General features: G+C 44.9%; 1 protein-coding gene and 1 long non-coding RNA gene across 3 annotated transcripts in view; one reads left to right on the top strand and one right to left on the bottom strand.

Moving 5' to 3' along the window:
- Positions 1-606: 606 nt before the first annotated feature.
- Positions 607-2,451, bottom strand: LOC124850871. 2 transcript variants are annotated; one of them, XR_007031943.1, is made up of 3 exons: positions 2,064-2,451; positions 1,817-1,941; positions 607-1,724 (listed from the first exon to the last, which is right to left on the bottom strand). It is a non-coding gene; the product is annotated as an uncharacterized LOC124850871 (long non-coding RNA). The 2 variants fall into 2 exon arrangements; XR_007031944.1 differs by having other exon boundaries at positions 607-1,689.
- Positions 2,452-10,016: 7,565 nt separating this feature from the next.
- Positions 10,017-17,305, top strand: part of LOC118287442 (tetraspanin-6) — a 7,980-nt gene continuing 691 nt past the window's right edge. Inside the window, exons 1-9 of the mRNA XM_035612629.2 lie at positions 10,017-10,192; positions 12,193-12,249; positions 13,768-13,887; positions 13,987-14,061; positions 14,259-14,354; positions 15,043-15,171; positions 15,439-15,471; positions 15,565-15,648; positions 16,392-17,305. The exon at positions 16,392-17,305 is cut by the window's right edge and continues 691 nt beyond it. Of these exons, the coding sequence (XP_035468522.1) occupies positions 10,133-10,192; positions 12,193-12,249; positions 13,768-13,887; positions 13,987-14,061; positions 14,259-14,354; positions 15,043-15,171; positions 15,439-15,471; positions 15,565-15,648; positions 16,392-16,484 (747 nt within the window). The 5' untranslated portion in view covers positions 10,017-10,132 and the 3' untranslated portion in view covers positions 16,485-17,305. The remainder of the gene's footprint in view (positions 10,193-12,192; positions 12,250-13,767; positions 13,888-13,986; positions 14,062-14,258; positions 14,355-15,042; positions 15,172-15,438; positions 15,472-15,564; positions 15,649-16,391) is intronic.

Genomic DNA, 17,305 nt, shown 5'->3' with positions numbered 1-17,305 from the left:
GATCTCCTGTTTACTCACGAGCATCAGTAACGTCTGTGGTCCTTGGTTGTAGTTCCCTCCTGCGGCCACAAGGTGGCAGTAGTAGTGTCGTAAACTATTCGGACTGTCTCTGCACAGCTACAAACCCTAGAAGCTCCACGGATAAATAAGAATCTTGAGGATTAAATGATTAAATCTGCAGTGAAATAAACGCTCACTTGTTCCTCACTTAGCTCCGGATTCATGATGATGATTCAATGATGCATCACATCAACAACAACGACACGGCGACACAGCGACATGGCGACGGACATGAAAACAACAACACAATAAACTGTGACCCCAGACTCTGTGCGTCGCTCTGTGGCGACACGTCGGCTCCTTATGAAGATTATTACTTTCTTCAGAAACACTTTAGTAGTTTGGCTCGCTGGTTTCCGGCTCCTCCAGAGAGTCACGGGATGATTCAGTTGGGAAACAAGGAAATAATTAAAGCCGTTTAAAAAGGTTTATTAGAATTGAAACCATTTCGAAGTGGTTCGGACATGAAAACGTCTCTTTAGTGAAACACGACAAAGATCTAGAACCGACTCTGAGGATCTGGAGTCACGAGACAAAAAAAGTTGTGAGGCTCAAGTCTTATATTTTATCAAAAGATCATATTATATATGTGTCCATATATATAATAGAAATATGTTCATACAACCAGTCTCCTTGTTGGGATTTGTATAAATATATACTCACTATATAATATAAAAATCAGATTTCATCCAGTTATTAATATTTCTGTCAATAGCTGATTGGATTAACATTGATTGAATCTCTGATCGTCTCCAGCTGCAGGGAGGATTATGGGTAATGTAGTATTCAGGCCCAGACCAAACTAATGAAGATGAAGAATCAAACATGACATAAACCAGTAGCAGGGTTAAATGACCCAGGAGACTTCTGGGTAAAAACATCTGGAACCAACAGCTCATGGTGGTGATGTCATCATTCATAAATCATCATTAAAACTCTCACAGGACGTTTCTGAAGGACGTTTTCACTGAGGAGTTTCCTGCTCTGACTCTACTCCGGCAGTTTTTTTTTTTTATCACGTCCTGTCTTTCTTTCTCCCGACCTGTCGTAAAAGTGAGTGAGTCACAGGAAGTCGATAGTCGGGCGTCGCCCGCAGACGCCACTCGGATTTTTAATAAACAGAAAAGTAGAGAGTTAATCTTAAAGTGAACACCTGTATGCAGATGATGTGGCGCTCTGGTCCAGCCAAGAGTCAAATGATCTGGAGGATTTTCCTCCTCGATCAAACTTTATACCAAACGTAGATTTCAGGCCGTCGGCCGCAGGTGGAGATGAATTTGAATCGATGGCGTGAGCGAGTTTCTTCATGGGCAACTTGAAGCTTCTTCCTGTAGCTCGTTCACTTCCCCCTCGGCTCATCAGAGTTTGATAACTTCCTCATCTCTTCCCCTCTGATTCACGACGCAGCCACAAGTGTGTGGACACCAGAGCATCACACGTGTTGTGACGTCGTCAGAACATGATCAGAACCCGAGCGCCGACCCGCCGTGGTGTCACCTGTCGGTTTGCGAGCGGCCATTTTGTCGCCTCCAGTTTGCCATTTTGTCCGGCGCCATCTTGGTTGTTTTGAAACCAGAGGTATCCATATTTGGAAGAGAGGGGGTGTGGCCTGACTGAGAGCCTGCGACCCTGCAGCGATTGGATGGTACCAGCTGTCAATCACGCTGTATCCAAAATGAACATCATCATGTATTGACGAAGAAGACTTGAAACTACAGATTGAACCATAAACTCCTCAGGAAAATGTTTTACTGACGTTATGAATCAACCGAGAAGTAGAGTCACGTTCAGATAGAGTCGCCCTCTGCTGGTCAGTACACAGAATACAGACTTCACACACTTCATTGGATTCACTTTCTGGACCAGGAGGCGACATCCGAGCTAAAATAACAAGATTTCACAGGAAGGTGAATATTAGAAATTGGAAAATGCAAAACGTGCTTTGTGCATCACATCTGTTTTGTTATTTTTCCACCTCCTTCTTTGGAAGAAAACGCTCAGACCTGGAGGAGAGGAAGATTCAGCTTTGTCAACTTTGTCCAGTAAACCACCGGATTTCACGCCTCGCACACAACAGGATGACGATGAAGAGCCTCGCCCGCGACGTCTGGCTTTCAATACGGCTGAAGTGAAAGTGAAAGACACAAACTGGAGATGAAACCTAACGTCTGTGAGGAGGAGCAGTCGAGCTTCACTGGCTGGAAACTAGTTTCGTCTTTTTCTCCTCTGCAACTAAAACTTTGTTTTAATTGTAATTTCTCATCTTATCTTATGTAGAACTTCTAGAACCAGCGAATGAGCGTCTCAGTCACATTACGTTCAATGATGGACGACATGACGGCTCCCAAAAGTGAAGTCAAACCACCCTGATCGCCCCCTGGTGGCCGCAGGTCAGGTCATAAGCCCCGCCCCCTCCATGTTAGCAGATGGGACATGTGAAGTCGCCTGGGAGACGATGTTCGTTAAAATACAAAAAAAAACATGAAATAAACAGTGATGGTGTCTTGTGGCCTGAGATATGAAGTATGATTTACTTGTAAACGTCGCGGAGCATTTCAGGACGTTAATTGTTTAATGTCATCAGGCAGAAACACACAGGTCATATTCCTCATGTTCGTCTGTTTCCTGCCTGATGATGATGATGATGATGATGGTGATGGTGATGATGGTGATGATGATGGTGATGATGATGTTGATGTTGATGATGATGATGGTGATGATGATGATGACATTAGAGGCGGATGGAGACAGGAAGCAGAGCAGCAGCAGTAGTAAACAAGTCACAGATAACGTGATCTGCAACACAGCTCCCACGCGACAACCCAAACCCCGAAAGCCGACGCGACTCAATCTGTATTTCCCATCAACCTGTTGTCTTTTGAATTTTTGGGTTTTAGTGGAAATGCTAGAATTTCGGAAAAGTTCTGTTTCTTTGCGTTCGGCGAAAGACAAAAGAAAAAACAGACGAAAACACTCAGAAGTAATAAGAACACACAACAACGTGAGAACCTGTAGACAACAACGTGAGAACCTGCAGACAACAACGTGAGAACCTGTAGACAACAACGTGAGAACCTGTAGACAACAACGTGAGAACCTGTAGACAAAAACGTGAGAACCTGTGGACAACAACGTGAGAACCTGTAGACAACAACGTGAGAACCTGTAGACAACAACGTGAGAACCTGTAGACAAAAACGTGAGAACCTGTGGACAACAACGTGAGAACCTGTAGACAACAACGTGAGAACCTGTAGACAACAACGTGAGAACCTGTAGACAACGTGAGAACCTGTAGACAACAACGTGAGAACCTGTAGACAACGTGAGAACCTGTAGACAACAACGTGAGAACCTGTAGACAACAACGTGAGAACCTGTAGACAACGTGAGAACCTGTAGACAACAACGTGAGAACCTGTAGACAACAACATGAGAACCTGTAGACAACGTGAGAACCTGTAGACAACAACGTGAGAACCTGTAGACAACAACGTGAGAACCTGTAGACAACGTGAGAACCTGTAGACGACAACATGAGAACCTGTAGACAACAACGTGAGAACCTGCAGACAACAACGTGAGAACCTGTAGACAACGTGAGAACCTGTAGACAACAACGTGAGAACCTGTAGACAACGTGAGAACCTATAGACAACAACGTGAGAACCTGTAGACAACAACGTGAGAACCTGTAGACAACAACGTGAGAACCTGTAGACAACAACGTGAGAACCTGCAGACAACAACATGAGAACCTGTAGACAACGTGAGAACCTGTAGACAACAACGTGAGAACCTGTAGACAACAACGTGAGAACCTGTAGACAACAACGTGAGAACCTGTAGACAACAACATGAGAACCTGTAGACAACAACGTGAGAACCTGTAGACAACAACATGAGAACCTGTAGACAACAACGTGAGAACCTGTAGACAACAACGTGAGAACCTGTAGACAACAACGTGAGAACCTGCAGACAACAACATGAGAACCTGTAGACAACGTGAGAACCTGTAGACAACAACGTGAGAACCTGTAGACAACAACGTGAGAACCTGTAGACAACAACGTGAGAACCTGTAGACAACAACGTGAGAACCTGCAGACAACAACATGAGAACCTGTAGACAACAACGTGAGAACCTGCAGACAACAACGTGAGAACCTGTAGACAACAACGTGAGAACCTGCAGACAACAACATGAGAACCTGTAGACAACGTGAGAACCTGGAGACAACAACGTGAGAACCTGTAGACAACAACGTGAGAACCTGTAGACAACAACGTGAGAACCTGTAGACAACAACGTGAGAACCTGTGTCCCGAATTTGAAGTCACAAAAAAAATATTCACAAATGTGTAGGTTGATATTGACATGAATACAATTGCAGCTGCAAACTTGTAATCTAACAACAACCGATAATTATTTTTTTAACAGCCACAACTCGCTGATTCCACCTCTGGACCTGGATGATGACATCATGTATCCACATGTGACGACGCCGGCACGTGAAGTGGGCCTTGCTCCCGGCGATAAGCGGAGACTTTCAGTTTTAGGACTTGTGCTGTGGGAGATAAGAGTCCAGCTCCAAGTGGCTGTGAATGAGTGATACTTTTAAAACCATATTCGCCGCGGTAGACGTGATACCCAAGCCCCGCCCCCCCCCCCCCCTCCTCTCTCGCATCTCATTACAAGTGCAGATCAGTTTCTCAACATGCTGACTGCAAGACATGTTGCAAAAGTCAAGGTGCAGATTCGACAGGTTGACTCAGTGAGTTGTGACTGTTGAAAAATAATAATCGGTTGTTGTTAGATTATAAGTCTGCAGCTGCCATTGTATTCATGTAAATATCAATCTACACATTTGTGAAAATTTCAACATACAGGTTCTCACATCCCGTCTACGAGCGCTTGCAGTTTGCAACATATTTACCTTCATAGTTCACATCCTGTTCTGGACCAAACTGACGGACCAAAGTGCAGCGACGGCCCGCGGGAGCGCTTCCGTCTCTGTTAAGTGCTCGCTCCCCATCGGCGATTACGCCCCGGCATCGCCGAACCACACGACATGGAAGAGAACCTGCTGTCCGCCCTCGCCGTCTCCAGAAGATGGGAACCCGCTGTAACCACGACGACTAATGGGCTGAACATCCTGGAGATGTTGTTTTTCCAAGACAAAGTTTGTGTCTCGAAGAGCGAGACACGAAGAGCGAGACACGAAGAGCGAGACACGAAGAGCGAGACACGAAGAGCGAGACACGATGTCGACACGCCGTGTGCAACGTGAGCACGAGGACGTCGCCACGTAGGGGAGGAAGAGTAACTCCACTCGCTCTCCCCCGCTCATGTAGGCGGGCAGAACTGGCGTCGCCGCGGTTATCCACTTGACCCCGGGGTCAGAGCAGGGTGGAGCTGCAGCCCGTCGCCTCCTCTCATTGGCCCACGACTTCTTTCCTTCAGGTTCATCTCAACCAGTGATTCTGTGCAAACTGAGGAACACACGTCGGGGACGTTGTGACGATTCCACTGATTCAAGAACACTGTAAATGAAGTGAATACATGTGACCTGGATGCTTTGCTCCATGTTTCATGCTGATTGACCGGTGAACACGCCGCGGCGGCGCGAGTCTCTTTGTTCCAGTTCGAGCAGAAAAAAAAACTTTCGTTCCAGAACGAGGCCTGAAAACCACAAAAAGAAACAAAATAACGACACAGAGACAAACCACGAGTTCCACTTCCTGAAGCGGATGTTGTACCAAGAACCAGCAAAGAATTTTCTTTTAAAAACTGTAGAAACCAAAAACTTCAAAAAGAAAAACAAAGCTGCAGAGTAAAAGTTAATGTCTGAGTTTATTTAAACTTAATGAAAAAATAAAATAATGGATGGATGGATGGATGGATGGATACATAGATAGAGAGATAGATGATAGATGATGGATGATGGATGGATACATAGATAGAGAGATAGATGATAGATGATGGATGATGGATGGATACATAGATAGAGAGATAGATGATAGATGATGGATGATGGATGGATACATAGATAGAGAGATAGATGATAGATGATGGATGATGGATGGATACATAGATAGAGAGATAGATGATAGATGATGGATGATGGATGGATACATAGATAGAGAGATAGATGATGGATGATGGATGATGGATGGATACATAGATAGAGAGATAGATGATGGATGATAGATGATGGATGGATACATAGATAGAGAGATAGATGATAGATGATGGATGATGGATGGATACATAGATAGAGAGATAGATGATAGATGATGGATGATGGATGGATACATAGATAGAGAGATAGATGATAGATGATGGATGATGGATGGATACATAGATAGAGAGATAGATGATGGATGATGGATGTTTATGTCTGAATGTCAAACCCACAGACGGATGGACGACATGACGGGATGATTGACAGCTGACACTGACTCTCCGCTCCACCATCACTGCTGCACATTTCTTTAACACATGAATATAAACTAACAGGAATAATAAGAAATACAACTGTATTCAATAAATAAGAGACTCCTCCAGGCCGGAACCTGTGTGGAACCTGTGAGGAACCTGTGAGGAACCTGTGTGGAACCTGTGTGGAACCTGTGAGGAACCTGTGTGGAACCTGTGTGGAACCTGTGTGGAACCTGTGTGGAACCTGTGAGGAACCTGTGTGGAACCTGTGAGGAACCTGTGAGGAACCTGTGTGGAACCTGTGAGGAACCTGTGTGGAACCTGTGAGGAACCTGTGTGGAACCTGTGAGGAACCTGTGAGGAACCTGTGAGGAACCTGTGTGGAACCTGTGTGGAACCTGTGAGGAACCTGTGAGGAACCTGTGTGGAACCTGTGAGGAACCTGTGAGGAACCTGTGAGGAACCTGTGAGGAACCTGTGTGGAACCTGTGAACCGACAGAGGCGACGACGGTGTCAGTTGTGATTCAGGTGAAATACTTTTACTTCCTCAAAGACAAACATCTTTTCACTTCCCCTTTTAAAACCCACAGAGCAAACGACGTGTTGTCGAGTGTTTCACACGTCGAGGCCTTCGGAGCAGAGGTCAGAGGTCAGAGCTCAGAGGTCAGAGGTCAGAGCTCGCGACCCCTAGGAGCCAAAACTTCATTTTGATTTACATAAACAAACAAAATCCAATTTGGATCTTTGAAAGCTTTTGCTTCTGTACCGACGCCTTGTTTCTGCTTCTGGTCCGCAGCTGTCAGAGGTTCTGACCTGAGACGTCCTGTTTCAAAACAACAGAGTTGCTTCAGGTGTTTCGTGAACGTTGTTGTTCCTGGAAACATTGTGTTGTCACCCCCCCCTCTTCCTCTTCCTCCCCCCCTCCTCCTCCTCCTCTTCCTCTTCCCCCCCCCCTTCCTCCTCCTCCTCCTCCTCCTCCTCTTCCTCCCCCTCCCTTCCTCCTCCTCCTCCTCCTCCTCCTCTTCCTCCCCCTCCCTTCCTCCCTTCCTCCTCCTCCTCCTCCTCCTCTTCCTCCTCCTCCTCTTCCTTCCCCTCCCTTCCTCCTCCCCCCCCCTCCTCCTCCTTCTCCTCCTCCTCTTCCTCATCTTCCTCCTCTTCCTCTCCCCGCCTCCTCCTCCTCCTCTTCCTCCCCCCCTCCTCCTCCTCCTCCTCCTCCTCTTCCTCATCTTCCTCCCCCTCCTCTTCCTCTTCCTCCCCCTCCCTTCCTCCTCCTCCTCCTCCTTCTCCTCCCCCTCCCTTCCTCCTCCTCCCCTCCTCCTCCTCTTCCTCCCCCTCCCTTCCTCCTCCTCCTCCTCCTCCTCCTCTTCCTCCCCCTCCCTTCCTCCCTTTCTCCTCCTCCTCCTCCTCCTCTTCCTCCTCCTCCTCTTCCTTCCCCTCCCTTCCTCCTCCCCCCCCCCTCCTCCTCCTCTTCCTCCTCCTTCTCCTCCTTCTCCTCCTCCTCTTCCTCATCTTCCTCCTCTTCCTCTCCCCGCCTCCTCCTCCTCCTCCTCTTCCTCCCCCCCTCCTCCTCCTCCTCCTCCTCCTCTTCCTCATCTTCCTCCCCCTCCTCTTCCTCTTCCTCCCCCTCCCTTCCTCCTCCTCCTCCTCCTCCTCCTCTTCCTCCTCCTTCTCCTCCTCCTCCTCCTCCTCTTCCTCCTCCTTCTCCTCCCCCTCCCTTCCTCCTCCTCCCCTCCTCCTCCTCCTCCTCTTCCTCCTCCTTCTCCTCCTCCTCCTCCTCCTCTTCCTCCTCCTCTTCCTCCCCCTCCCTTCCTCCTCCTCCTCCTCTTCCTCCTCCTTCTCCTCCTCCTCCTCTTCCTCCCCCTCCCTTCCTCCCTTCCTCCTCCTCCTCCTCCTCCTTTTCCTCCTCCTCCTCTTCCTCCCCCTCCCTTCCTCCCCCTCCCTTCCTCCTCCTCCTCTTCCTCCCCCTCCTCCGTCGTCCTTCATGAACAGAAGCAGCACATAGTTTTTTCTCTTTCTCCCTCTACAGCCCTTGACCTCCACATTCAGTGTCCGTGAGGCCGCTGGTAAAGATAGAGTCACTATCTGACGGCCCTCACTCCCTCACACTGTGTGGGAGGGGGCGAGGGGGGGCGAGGGGGGGCGGGGCCTCCTCCTCCTTCAGACCTGTTGTAAACACGCCGTAGAGCCGGAGCACATAGAGAGGAAACCCAGAGGAACTCAGGAAATAACTTCTGCTTTTCCTCTACCTCCCGTTTCCCAGCGGAGAAGCAGAAGACACTTTCCAGTCAGTTCATCTTCTGTGACTTCTCCGCTTTTTCTTTTCTTTTTTTTGATGTTATTCCGTCACGGAGTTCCATAAATCTGTTCCCAGCTCGACTCTTCACAGGTCTTTATATTATTTTTGGACCTGAAGAGGGTTTTTTTTTCTTATTTTTCTGTAAAACTTGCTTCGTCAGTTTCCCTCATTTGTTTTGTTACAGTCTCTTTTTTTATCAATAAAATAATATTTGATCTTCCTGAACCCGAACACACAGGCTGGATACGTTTGATGTGAAATTAGATAAATAACTTCAACTCAATGTATCTAAATACTGTCATTATTCTTTATCCTATGACTGTATGACGTTTATCTCTGAAACATCATGTTTTACTTTCAGTCTTCATCTTTATTTAATTTGCTTTTCTCTCATTTCAACCTTGTCTTTTCTTTTCATAGATTCACTTTGCTTTTATCCCTTTTTACCAAAGATGTTGTGTTTTAAACTCCTTCATCGTCTTCATATGTTCGGATTTTAAACTTCTGCCTCATTTTATGCCACAAAGAGTTTATTATTTGTTCTCGAGCTTTAATTTCAGAAACACTGTGACATTTAACGTTGTCCATCGAAGCAACAGGTGGAAAGAACGGAGGTTTTTATTCTCATAAGTCGACACACAAGTTATTTCTGGACTTGATGTCAAGTTTCATATTTCATAACAGGGTCGGGGCCCCAGGGGTTTTCACGAAATCTCTTTTTTTTTTTTCTCTTTCAGATCGAATAAAATACAAAAATAACTTCAGAGCTATTATATCTCAGCCGTGATTGTAACAGAGGATGAAGAACAAGTGGCTGCATTGAAACTAATAAAATAAGAATTGACCTTGTGATTGTCTTTGACCTCACGTGACCTCGGTTCTACAGCATCACAGGAAATACTGTGATTCCATCTGTTAAGTTTCAGAACATGTTCAACATGAAAGTTGTGAATAAATACATTTTTATCATCGCATGAAAATAAGTTTAAAAAAAAAGGTGAATACGAAAAAGGAGATTTGAACCGAAAACCGAAGAATATAATGAAAACTGCATTTTTTTTATAGCTCCATTGTGTTTTTTTATAATGTTTCAAATGAGCTTTGACAGTTTGTTTCTGGGAAGCTGCAGCTCCGGACCGGAAGTCTCTTTCCTCTGTTGGCAGCAGATCGGATCTGTGTGTTGTAGCTCTGTGCTCATGTCGTTCACATCATCACACACACTCTCACTCTCTCACTCACACACACACACACACTCTCACTCTCTCACTCACACACACACACACACACACCCCGCTTCTTCTCCTGAGAGCAAATCAACCAAAAACTGAAGATGGGGAAAATTAACGGATGCCTCAAATGTCTCTTCATCTTCTTCAACGTTCTCTTCGCAGTGAGTAGAAAAACTTTTCTTTTCAAAACAACAACAACAAAAAAAAGATTCCAGTGATTTTGTTTAAAAAAAAAAGAAGTAATTTGTTGTTTCGAGTTTTTTGACATTTACATATTTGGAGTTTCAGATTTAAAAAAACAAGAATGTGTTGAAAGAAAACCCCCCAACAAGTTGTTACGTAATGATTTAATTATTTATTAATAATTCTGTCGGCGGGGGTTTTATTAAACATCTCACTTATCATTGTACATGTTGAGAGAGAAAAAGAGATGATGAAGTTCACGAGCAAAGTTGGAGGAAATCCGATTCTCGAAGCTTCACAGGAAACAAGCAGATGAGAGGAAAAACGTCGAGTGTGGAATATGAAACACGGTGTTTGACGAAGTGATGAAACATCGATGAAACCACAACAAATGAAGGTCATGTTTTCATTGGGGGTTTTCACCAGTTCACATTTGCTTCCAGTAAGAGTGGAAAAAAAAAAAAGATGTTGGCGGCAAAGACGAGGCTCGCGTTCCAACCCCCCGCCCCCCCCCCCCCTGTTCCAACCCCCTGTTCCAACCCCCCGCCCCCCCTGTTCCAACCCCCTGTTCCAACCCCCCGCCCCCCTGTTCCAACCCCCCGCCCCCCCCCCCCCCCCTGTTCCAGCCCCCCGGGGGGGGGGGGGGCCTCCTGTTCAGGTTTCCTGCTATTTTCCAAAAAACCCCCTCATATTTATTGCATATTGTTTGAAAACAGATAAATCAGACTGATTTAGACGATTTACTTGAACACACGTACAGGTTGAGTGTGTGTGTGTGTGAGAGTCTGTGTGTGTGTGTGTGTGTGTGTGAGTGTGTGTGTGTGTGTGTGTGTGTGTGTGTGTGAGAGTCTGTGTGTGTGTGTGTGTGTGTGTGTGTGTGTGTGTGTGTGTGTGAGTGTGTGTGTGTGTGAGTGAGTGAGTGAGTGAGTGAGTGAGTGAGTGAGTGAGTGAGTGAGTGAGTGTGTGTGTGTGTGTGTGTGTGTGTGTGTGTGTGTGTGTGAGAGTGAGTGAGTGAGTGAGTGAGTGAGTGAGTGAGTGAGTGAGTGAGTGAGTGAGTGAGTGAGTGAGTGTGTGTGTGTGTGTGTGTGTGTGTGTGTGTGTGTGTGAGTGAGTGAGTGAGTGAGTGAGTGAGTGAGTGAGTGAGTGAGTGAGTGAGTGAGTGAGTGAGTGTGTGTGTGTGTGTGTGTGTGTGTGTGTGTGTGTGTGTGTGTGTGTGTGTGTGTGTGTGTGTGTGTGTGTGTGTGAGTGAGTGAGTGAGTGAGTGAGTGAGTGAGTGAGTGTGTGTGAGCACTTGCAGCCTCCAGGTGTCAACATCTGTTGGACTTCAGTTGTCAGATCTCTGTCTCCCTCTAGTGTCTGAACGCAGGAACGACACAAACTCCACCTGGAGAAAAAGAAAGTGAGACTGTAAATGTACTTTTGAATCCATGAAACCACTTCACTGGTGGAAACTTTTAAAGCCTTGCAAAAATAATGTTAACGTTTTTAAAGCCATGATTATATTAAAACTACTTTTGTATTGTAGTTTGTGTTTTGAATTTTTTTTTAAATAAATTCATAATTTAAAATCATGACTTTCATCTGAACGTTATTATATAAAATACTTAGTTTTCTGTGTTCTGTTGTGAAATGTTTTTCCCCCTCATGGTCATGGGTGTGACCTGGCCCCGCCCCCTCAGATCACCAGCCCGATCACTATTTTTATATTTGAGTTAACGCAATTTATTTTACTGTACGTACTGTATCTGCTCGTTTCATCTTTGGCTGTGTGATGTTTGCACGAATCACAAACTCCCGTGCGTCACTTTATTCACTCTCATGACTGGAAACTAGAATGTGCGCAAAATAAAGTTTTGCCATTTTGAAACTTTGCTTTTCCTAACAACATGGTCATACAAGTTCAATATAAATATATAAGATCTATACAATGACTTTCATCTTGTTCCACGAACACTAACGTCTGCCGATGTGTCCTCAGATCCTTGGATGTTTGCTGATCTACGGGACGGTGAAGGTGACGGCCTACAGCTTACAGGTACGACGCGTCACCCGCTCCTCGACTCTGACAAAGAAATAACTGCATTCATTGATTCTGTTTTTGAATTATTCAACGTGTAACCACAGTGAAAACACCAAATGCGGACACGTTTAGTTTTCATGTCTACGACCGACCACCACAACCAGATTCGTCTTGTGAATCTGGAAGTCTGGTGTCAAGGATCCACCGTTAGACCGTGACTGTGATTCACTGGCAAGGTCCTCCGCCGGAGGGAAATCGCTCCCCAGTGGAGGAGGAGCTCCAGGCCGTCGTCTGGCAGAGAGCAGCAGGTTTACTGTGATGTGACTCACGGCGTTGAACAATGGGAGTCAGATGTGGGCGAAATGAATAAAAGACAATAAAAGAAAGATCAAGTGTCTGCTTGAGGAGGAACAGGCTTCAATTTAATGGCATCATTCAGAGATTCTTACACAACCGCCGTCGTGTTAATGTCCTCAGATGCCGTCTTCATTCCAAGCAAAAGCAGCTGGTTTGCGTTTGTGAAAATCCAGGCCCGTTGCGTCTGGTGCGCAGCGCACATCTGAAAACACGTACCTGTTTGAGTCCTGAACGAGCCGAGGTGGAGGACTACGAGGCGAGCGGCCGCCCAGATGTGGCTCTGATTTCTCCTTCTTTAACGCAGAGCAGATGTTTTGCCCGGAGGGAGGTTTTCCACTCGCACACTCGAGTCTAGTTGTGCAAGAAAAACAGGATGGCTCTCACAATGTTATCAGATCAGAAATACTGAGGAGCTATCTTTAGGGAACAAAGTGTTTCAACTCATTGTTTCTGAACTAATCACATTTACTTTCCATTTCTGCAAGAATTCTCCAAAGCACCTGCATTCCAGCGCCCGTTTTAAAAACGTGTTGATGAGCGGAAACTCGATACGCCCGCGGTCCTTTACAAAGACCCGGCCTTCATAAAATTCAACATTTTGGGAAAACAAAATGGTGTCATGTTTAGAAAAAAATCTAATATGATGCAACTGTGTCTTTTCTCTGCCAACAAATCCCACGGAAACACCAAAACCAACGCTAACTGATATGATACCAAATCCGTGAATGATGTCGGCGATGTCTGGGCTGTTCTCTGCCAACAAATCCCACGGAAACACCAAAACCAACGCTAACTGATATGATACCAAATCCGTGAATGATGTCGGCGATGTCTGGGCTGGTCACATGCGGCAGTTTTTCCCTCCAGCAAATGTGTCATTAACAAAAACTAATTTACTTCTGATTATGAATCTGTCGTCTTACCTCGCCGGCATTTCCCAAATGCCAAGACGATAAATTAGCAAACTTTGAATCCGCAATTTCGTATAATTTGAGCGAATGGTTAATTTAAAGGGTCGATAAGTCCTAAGTTCGACATCATCTACAGGGGAAGTCAAAACGTATTGATAGACGCGGTTGTTTTTTGATTTCGTGGGATTTGTTGACAATAAGAAAAAAACGGGATGGAAATGTAAAGTCATTCTGTGGGTTTTTTTGTGTCTTTGTCCTGCCACAGCTGTCAGCGTTCGGGACCCCCGGTCTGGGTTGGGCTTGGGTTTTCTCCCTCGGCGTCCTTGGCATCTCCTGCCTGGGAATCTACGCGGGCTGCTCCGAGAATGCCCTGGCCCTGAAAATAGTACGTACGAGATGTCAGACGGGAAGAAATAATAACTAATAACAAAAAAACAAACAGTAAATCCTAATCCATCTGAATTATTGTGTCATCTGCATACAGTTCGCAGGCTTCATGGGCGTTGGAATGATCATCATGCTGATCGTTGGCATCATCGTCGTTGTTGCAAGAAACAAGGTCAACTTTCTGTCTAGCGACTTTCTTGATGCTAATCACAGCAAAGGGAGTGATTTTAGACAGAATCTGTGCCTATATGCTAACATTCCTAACGCTTGATGTTAATTGTATCGCTAACTTTTTAATAAAATTTTTTAAATCTTCATTTATTCTCTCCATCTCCCTTGATGCTAATGTTGTTCTCTTGTTCTTTGCAGATCAGAGATGGCTTTCAGAACACCTCTGCAGAAGTGGCAAAGCCCTTCATGGAAGACGAAGGGCTGAGACAGTTACTCGAAGGGCTGCAGAAAGCTGTAATGTTCTTTGTGTATTAATGAACAGTACAATACTGTGTACCAGTCCCAGTTATAGCCACTATTGTCTCCAAAATCAGGATAAACTTTAACAATCTCCAATGTGAAGGTTCGAGAAAGCAGGACCGAAATACAGACGTCAGAACAAGTGCAGTAAAGATATTTAAGCAAAATTAGAAGGTTTTACAGTCCAAAAAGAAACCAGACCAAAAGAAACTCAGGAGAACCAAAGAACTCAAACTCAGGCATACAATAAAACTGAGGAACACCACAAGCAGAAACAAAAAAGAGAGATTAAATACACAAAGGAAGTAGGGACAATGGAACACAGGCGAAACACATCAGGACGGGGCGGACGATCTCGGAACAGGCAAACCAGATAAAGACAAGAAGTAAAGGAAGTAAAGGCACAGGTCAAACATTTTAGAGTAAAACAGGAAACAACAGGAAAAAGTCCAAAAAACAAAGAACTAGAAATCCAACCCAAATTCAAACAAGTGACAAACAAGTTCAAAGTCCATTCATTTTCAAAACCAGTCCAAACAGACAGTTTCAAGAAGATCTGCGATCAGTAAGGTTTCTAGCATTATCGTCATTGCTTTAAATCCCTTCGCATTATTAATATTCCATCAGATCCTGTTGAAGACCATGTCCACCTGTTGAAACCCCATCTCTCCTGTGGTTGCAGGTCCACTGCTGCGGAGTGGTGAGTTCCGGCGACTGGGGCGACACAATCCCTCAATCCTGTGAGTGCACATACGGTGGTAGAGAATTGGCCGTCTTTGGAGCAAGTGGCAGATGTAAAGCCAGACCAGCGGTAAGTGAGTCTGGTCAGAAGTTCCTTCTTCCAGAGTGGATATTCGCAGGTTGTGTTTACTCACGCGAGTTTGGCCGCCGGATCATTTGCATTTACTCGCGCGAGTAAACACAAGCCGCACATTTCAGCCGACAATTCGAGAAGCCAACCGAGGCCTTTAGTTTGAATGTGTTTGGTTTTTTTGAACATCTTTTTATCTTGACAGAACCTTTGAACTGGTTTTTATTTGCGAATGGTGACCGTATTTCTGCTGTTGTTTTCTTGCAGGGAACCGCTGGCCCAGAACAAATTTATGAAGAGGTATTTCACCAGTCAATCAACCAATCACCCGCGGAATACTAGTCAGTGATGTGTCCAGATCATTAATCCCTCCTCCATCTCCTCTGTCCGCAGCCCTGCAGCAACGTCATCTTCTCATATGTAGACCTCATCTTCAAGTTCGCCATGGGCTTCTTCTTTGGATTTACTGTCACTGCAGTAAGATCTGCTGTCATTCTCCTTGGTTGTTTGTCATTATTTGTGACTGAATTGTTAATTGAGATTCTTTAGACTTTCAAGATCAATTGTCTCCATAGTTACGTGAAGCTTCAGAGGAGGCGAAGTAAACCAACAGGAAGTTTAACCGCTGTTAGACCAAGTTCTAAACCTCAAGGCACGCATAGTTCTGAGCAGCAGCAACGCTACAGCTAACTTTCCAGCTAGCCACCCATCTATGACAAGTGGCTGACATTAGACAATTCAGACTTTACTGGTTTAAATATGTCAACCTTTAGATTCTGTTACCACAATTCGTCAAGGCTTTATTGACTTTATGTTTACAAAGTAAACTACACTATAACTCTTAGCTCTTGACCAATGTTAGCTTTAGACACAGATGGCCCTGCGGAACGGGATCCAACCGAAAAGTGTTGGGTCCCCACAAAATATCATAAGATTTTGTATAAAACTGATGATATTTGGTTTGTTTATTTTAAAATGTCTTTTAGTGCAAATGTTTTTGTTTTTTGTGCAGCCAGTGCTACACGTTAGCTTGGCGAGCAACCAGTCAGTATTAGGTAAAGATAGAATATGTCCGTGGGTCAGTCGGGTTCTCTTAGGTTGGGTCTTAATGACACAGGTACAGGCCATGTTCAGATTTCACACGGAACAAACACTTTCCGTGTGCGTTCCGTGTTCTTCACTTCAAGGTGTTAATCCATGTCTGTCTGTTTTTTTCACAGCTGCTGGGCCTGTTGGTCTGCCTGCTGATGATCCATCAGGTCAAACGTCACGACATGGCAGGAGGAGCGTCCATCCCCATGAAGGGCTACTGAAGGGAACCACCTTTGACCCCTGACCTTTAACCTGTGCACTGTATTTAGGGGGTCTCAGTGGTCAATACATGACTTTTTTTACTTTTTTCTTCTTTAAAAAAAGAACGATAGGCAAAGCAGGAGAGAGAGGGATGAGGACGAACAGATTTCATAAGGGAGAAAATTTTAAAGCTTTAATTTTTTATTCCAGCTTTCTATTGTAGACAATTTTGCTTGAATAGCAAACATTTATATTTTTGTGAGCCATATATCTCTTTTGTGTTATTCGTTGGTTTTGCAGTATTGTTGTTCTCTTGTGTAACAGATATATTGTGAGAAAAAAAGCTTTTTCTGATCTCAACACTTCAAAATATATGACTGACGCTCTTTTACCCCAAGGACGTCACACAACATTAGTTACCAGTGATTTTTAAAAACAACCATCAAACAGTTGGTGAATTTAGTGACCGTAGAAGCTCATTGATGTAGTGACTGTAGTGAACTGTGTAGCTGGCGAGCTAATCGCTAACATGCAGTTAAATGTCGGACTTGCTAACTATCATTTCCACGGTTAACTACTTAGTTAGTTAGTTAGCTAGTTAGCTAGCTAGTTAGCAGACTCCTGTCTTACACCATGAAAGCGACTGTTGCAGAACAGCTAACAGGCTAATGTGATAGCTTCCTCAATTTTGATCTTTCCAACTGTTCATTTTCTGAAAAGGTCAGCACTCTAAAGATAACGTGTTATTGGTCAAAAGCACAATTATGTGTCTCAAAGGACAATTTTATTTAAAGAAAAATAGGTATGGATTCAAATTCATTGATTGCAATTATGCTGCAAT

Source organism: Scophthalmus maximus, chromosome 12 (assembly GCF_022379125.1).
Source record: "Scophthalmus maximus strain ysfricsl-2021 chromosome 12, ASM2237912v1, whole genome shotgun sequence".
NCBI lineage: Eukaryota > Metazoa > Chordata > Actinopteri > Pleuronectiformes > Scophthalmidae > Scophthalmus > Scophthalmus maximus.
This window is presented reverse-complemented; position numbering and strand designations above follow the sequence as displayed.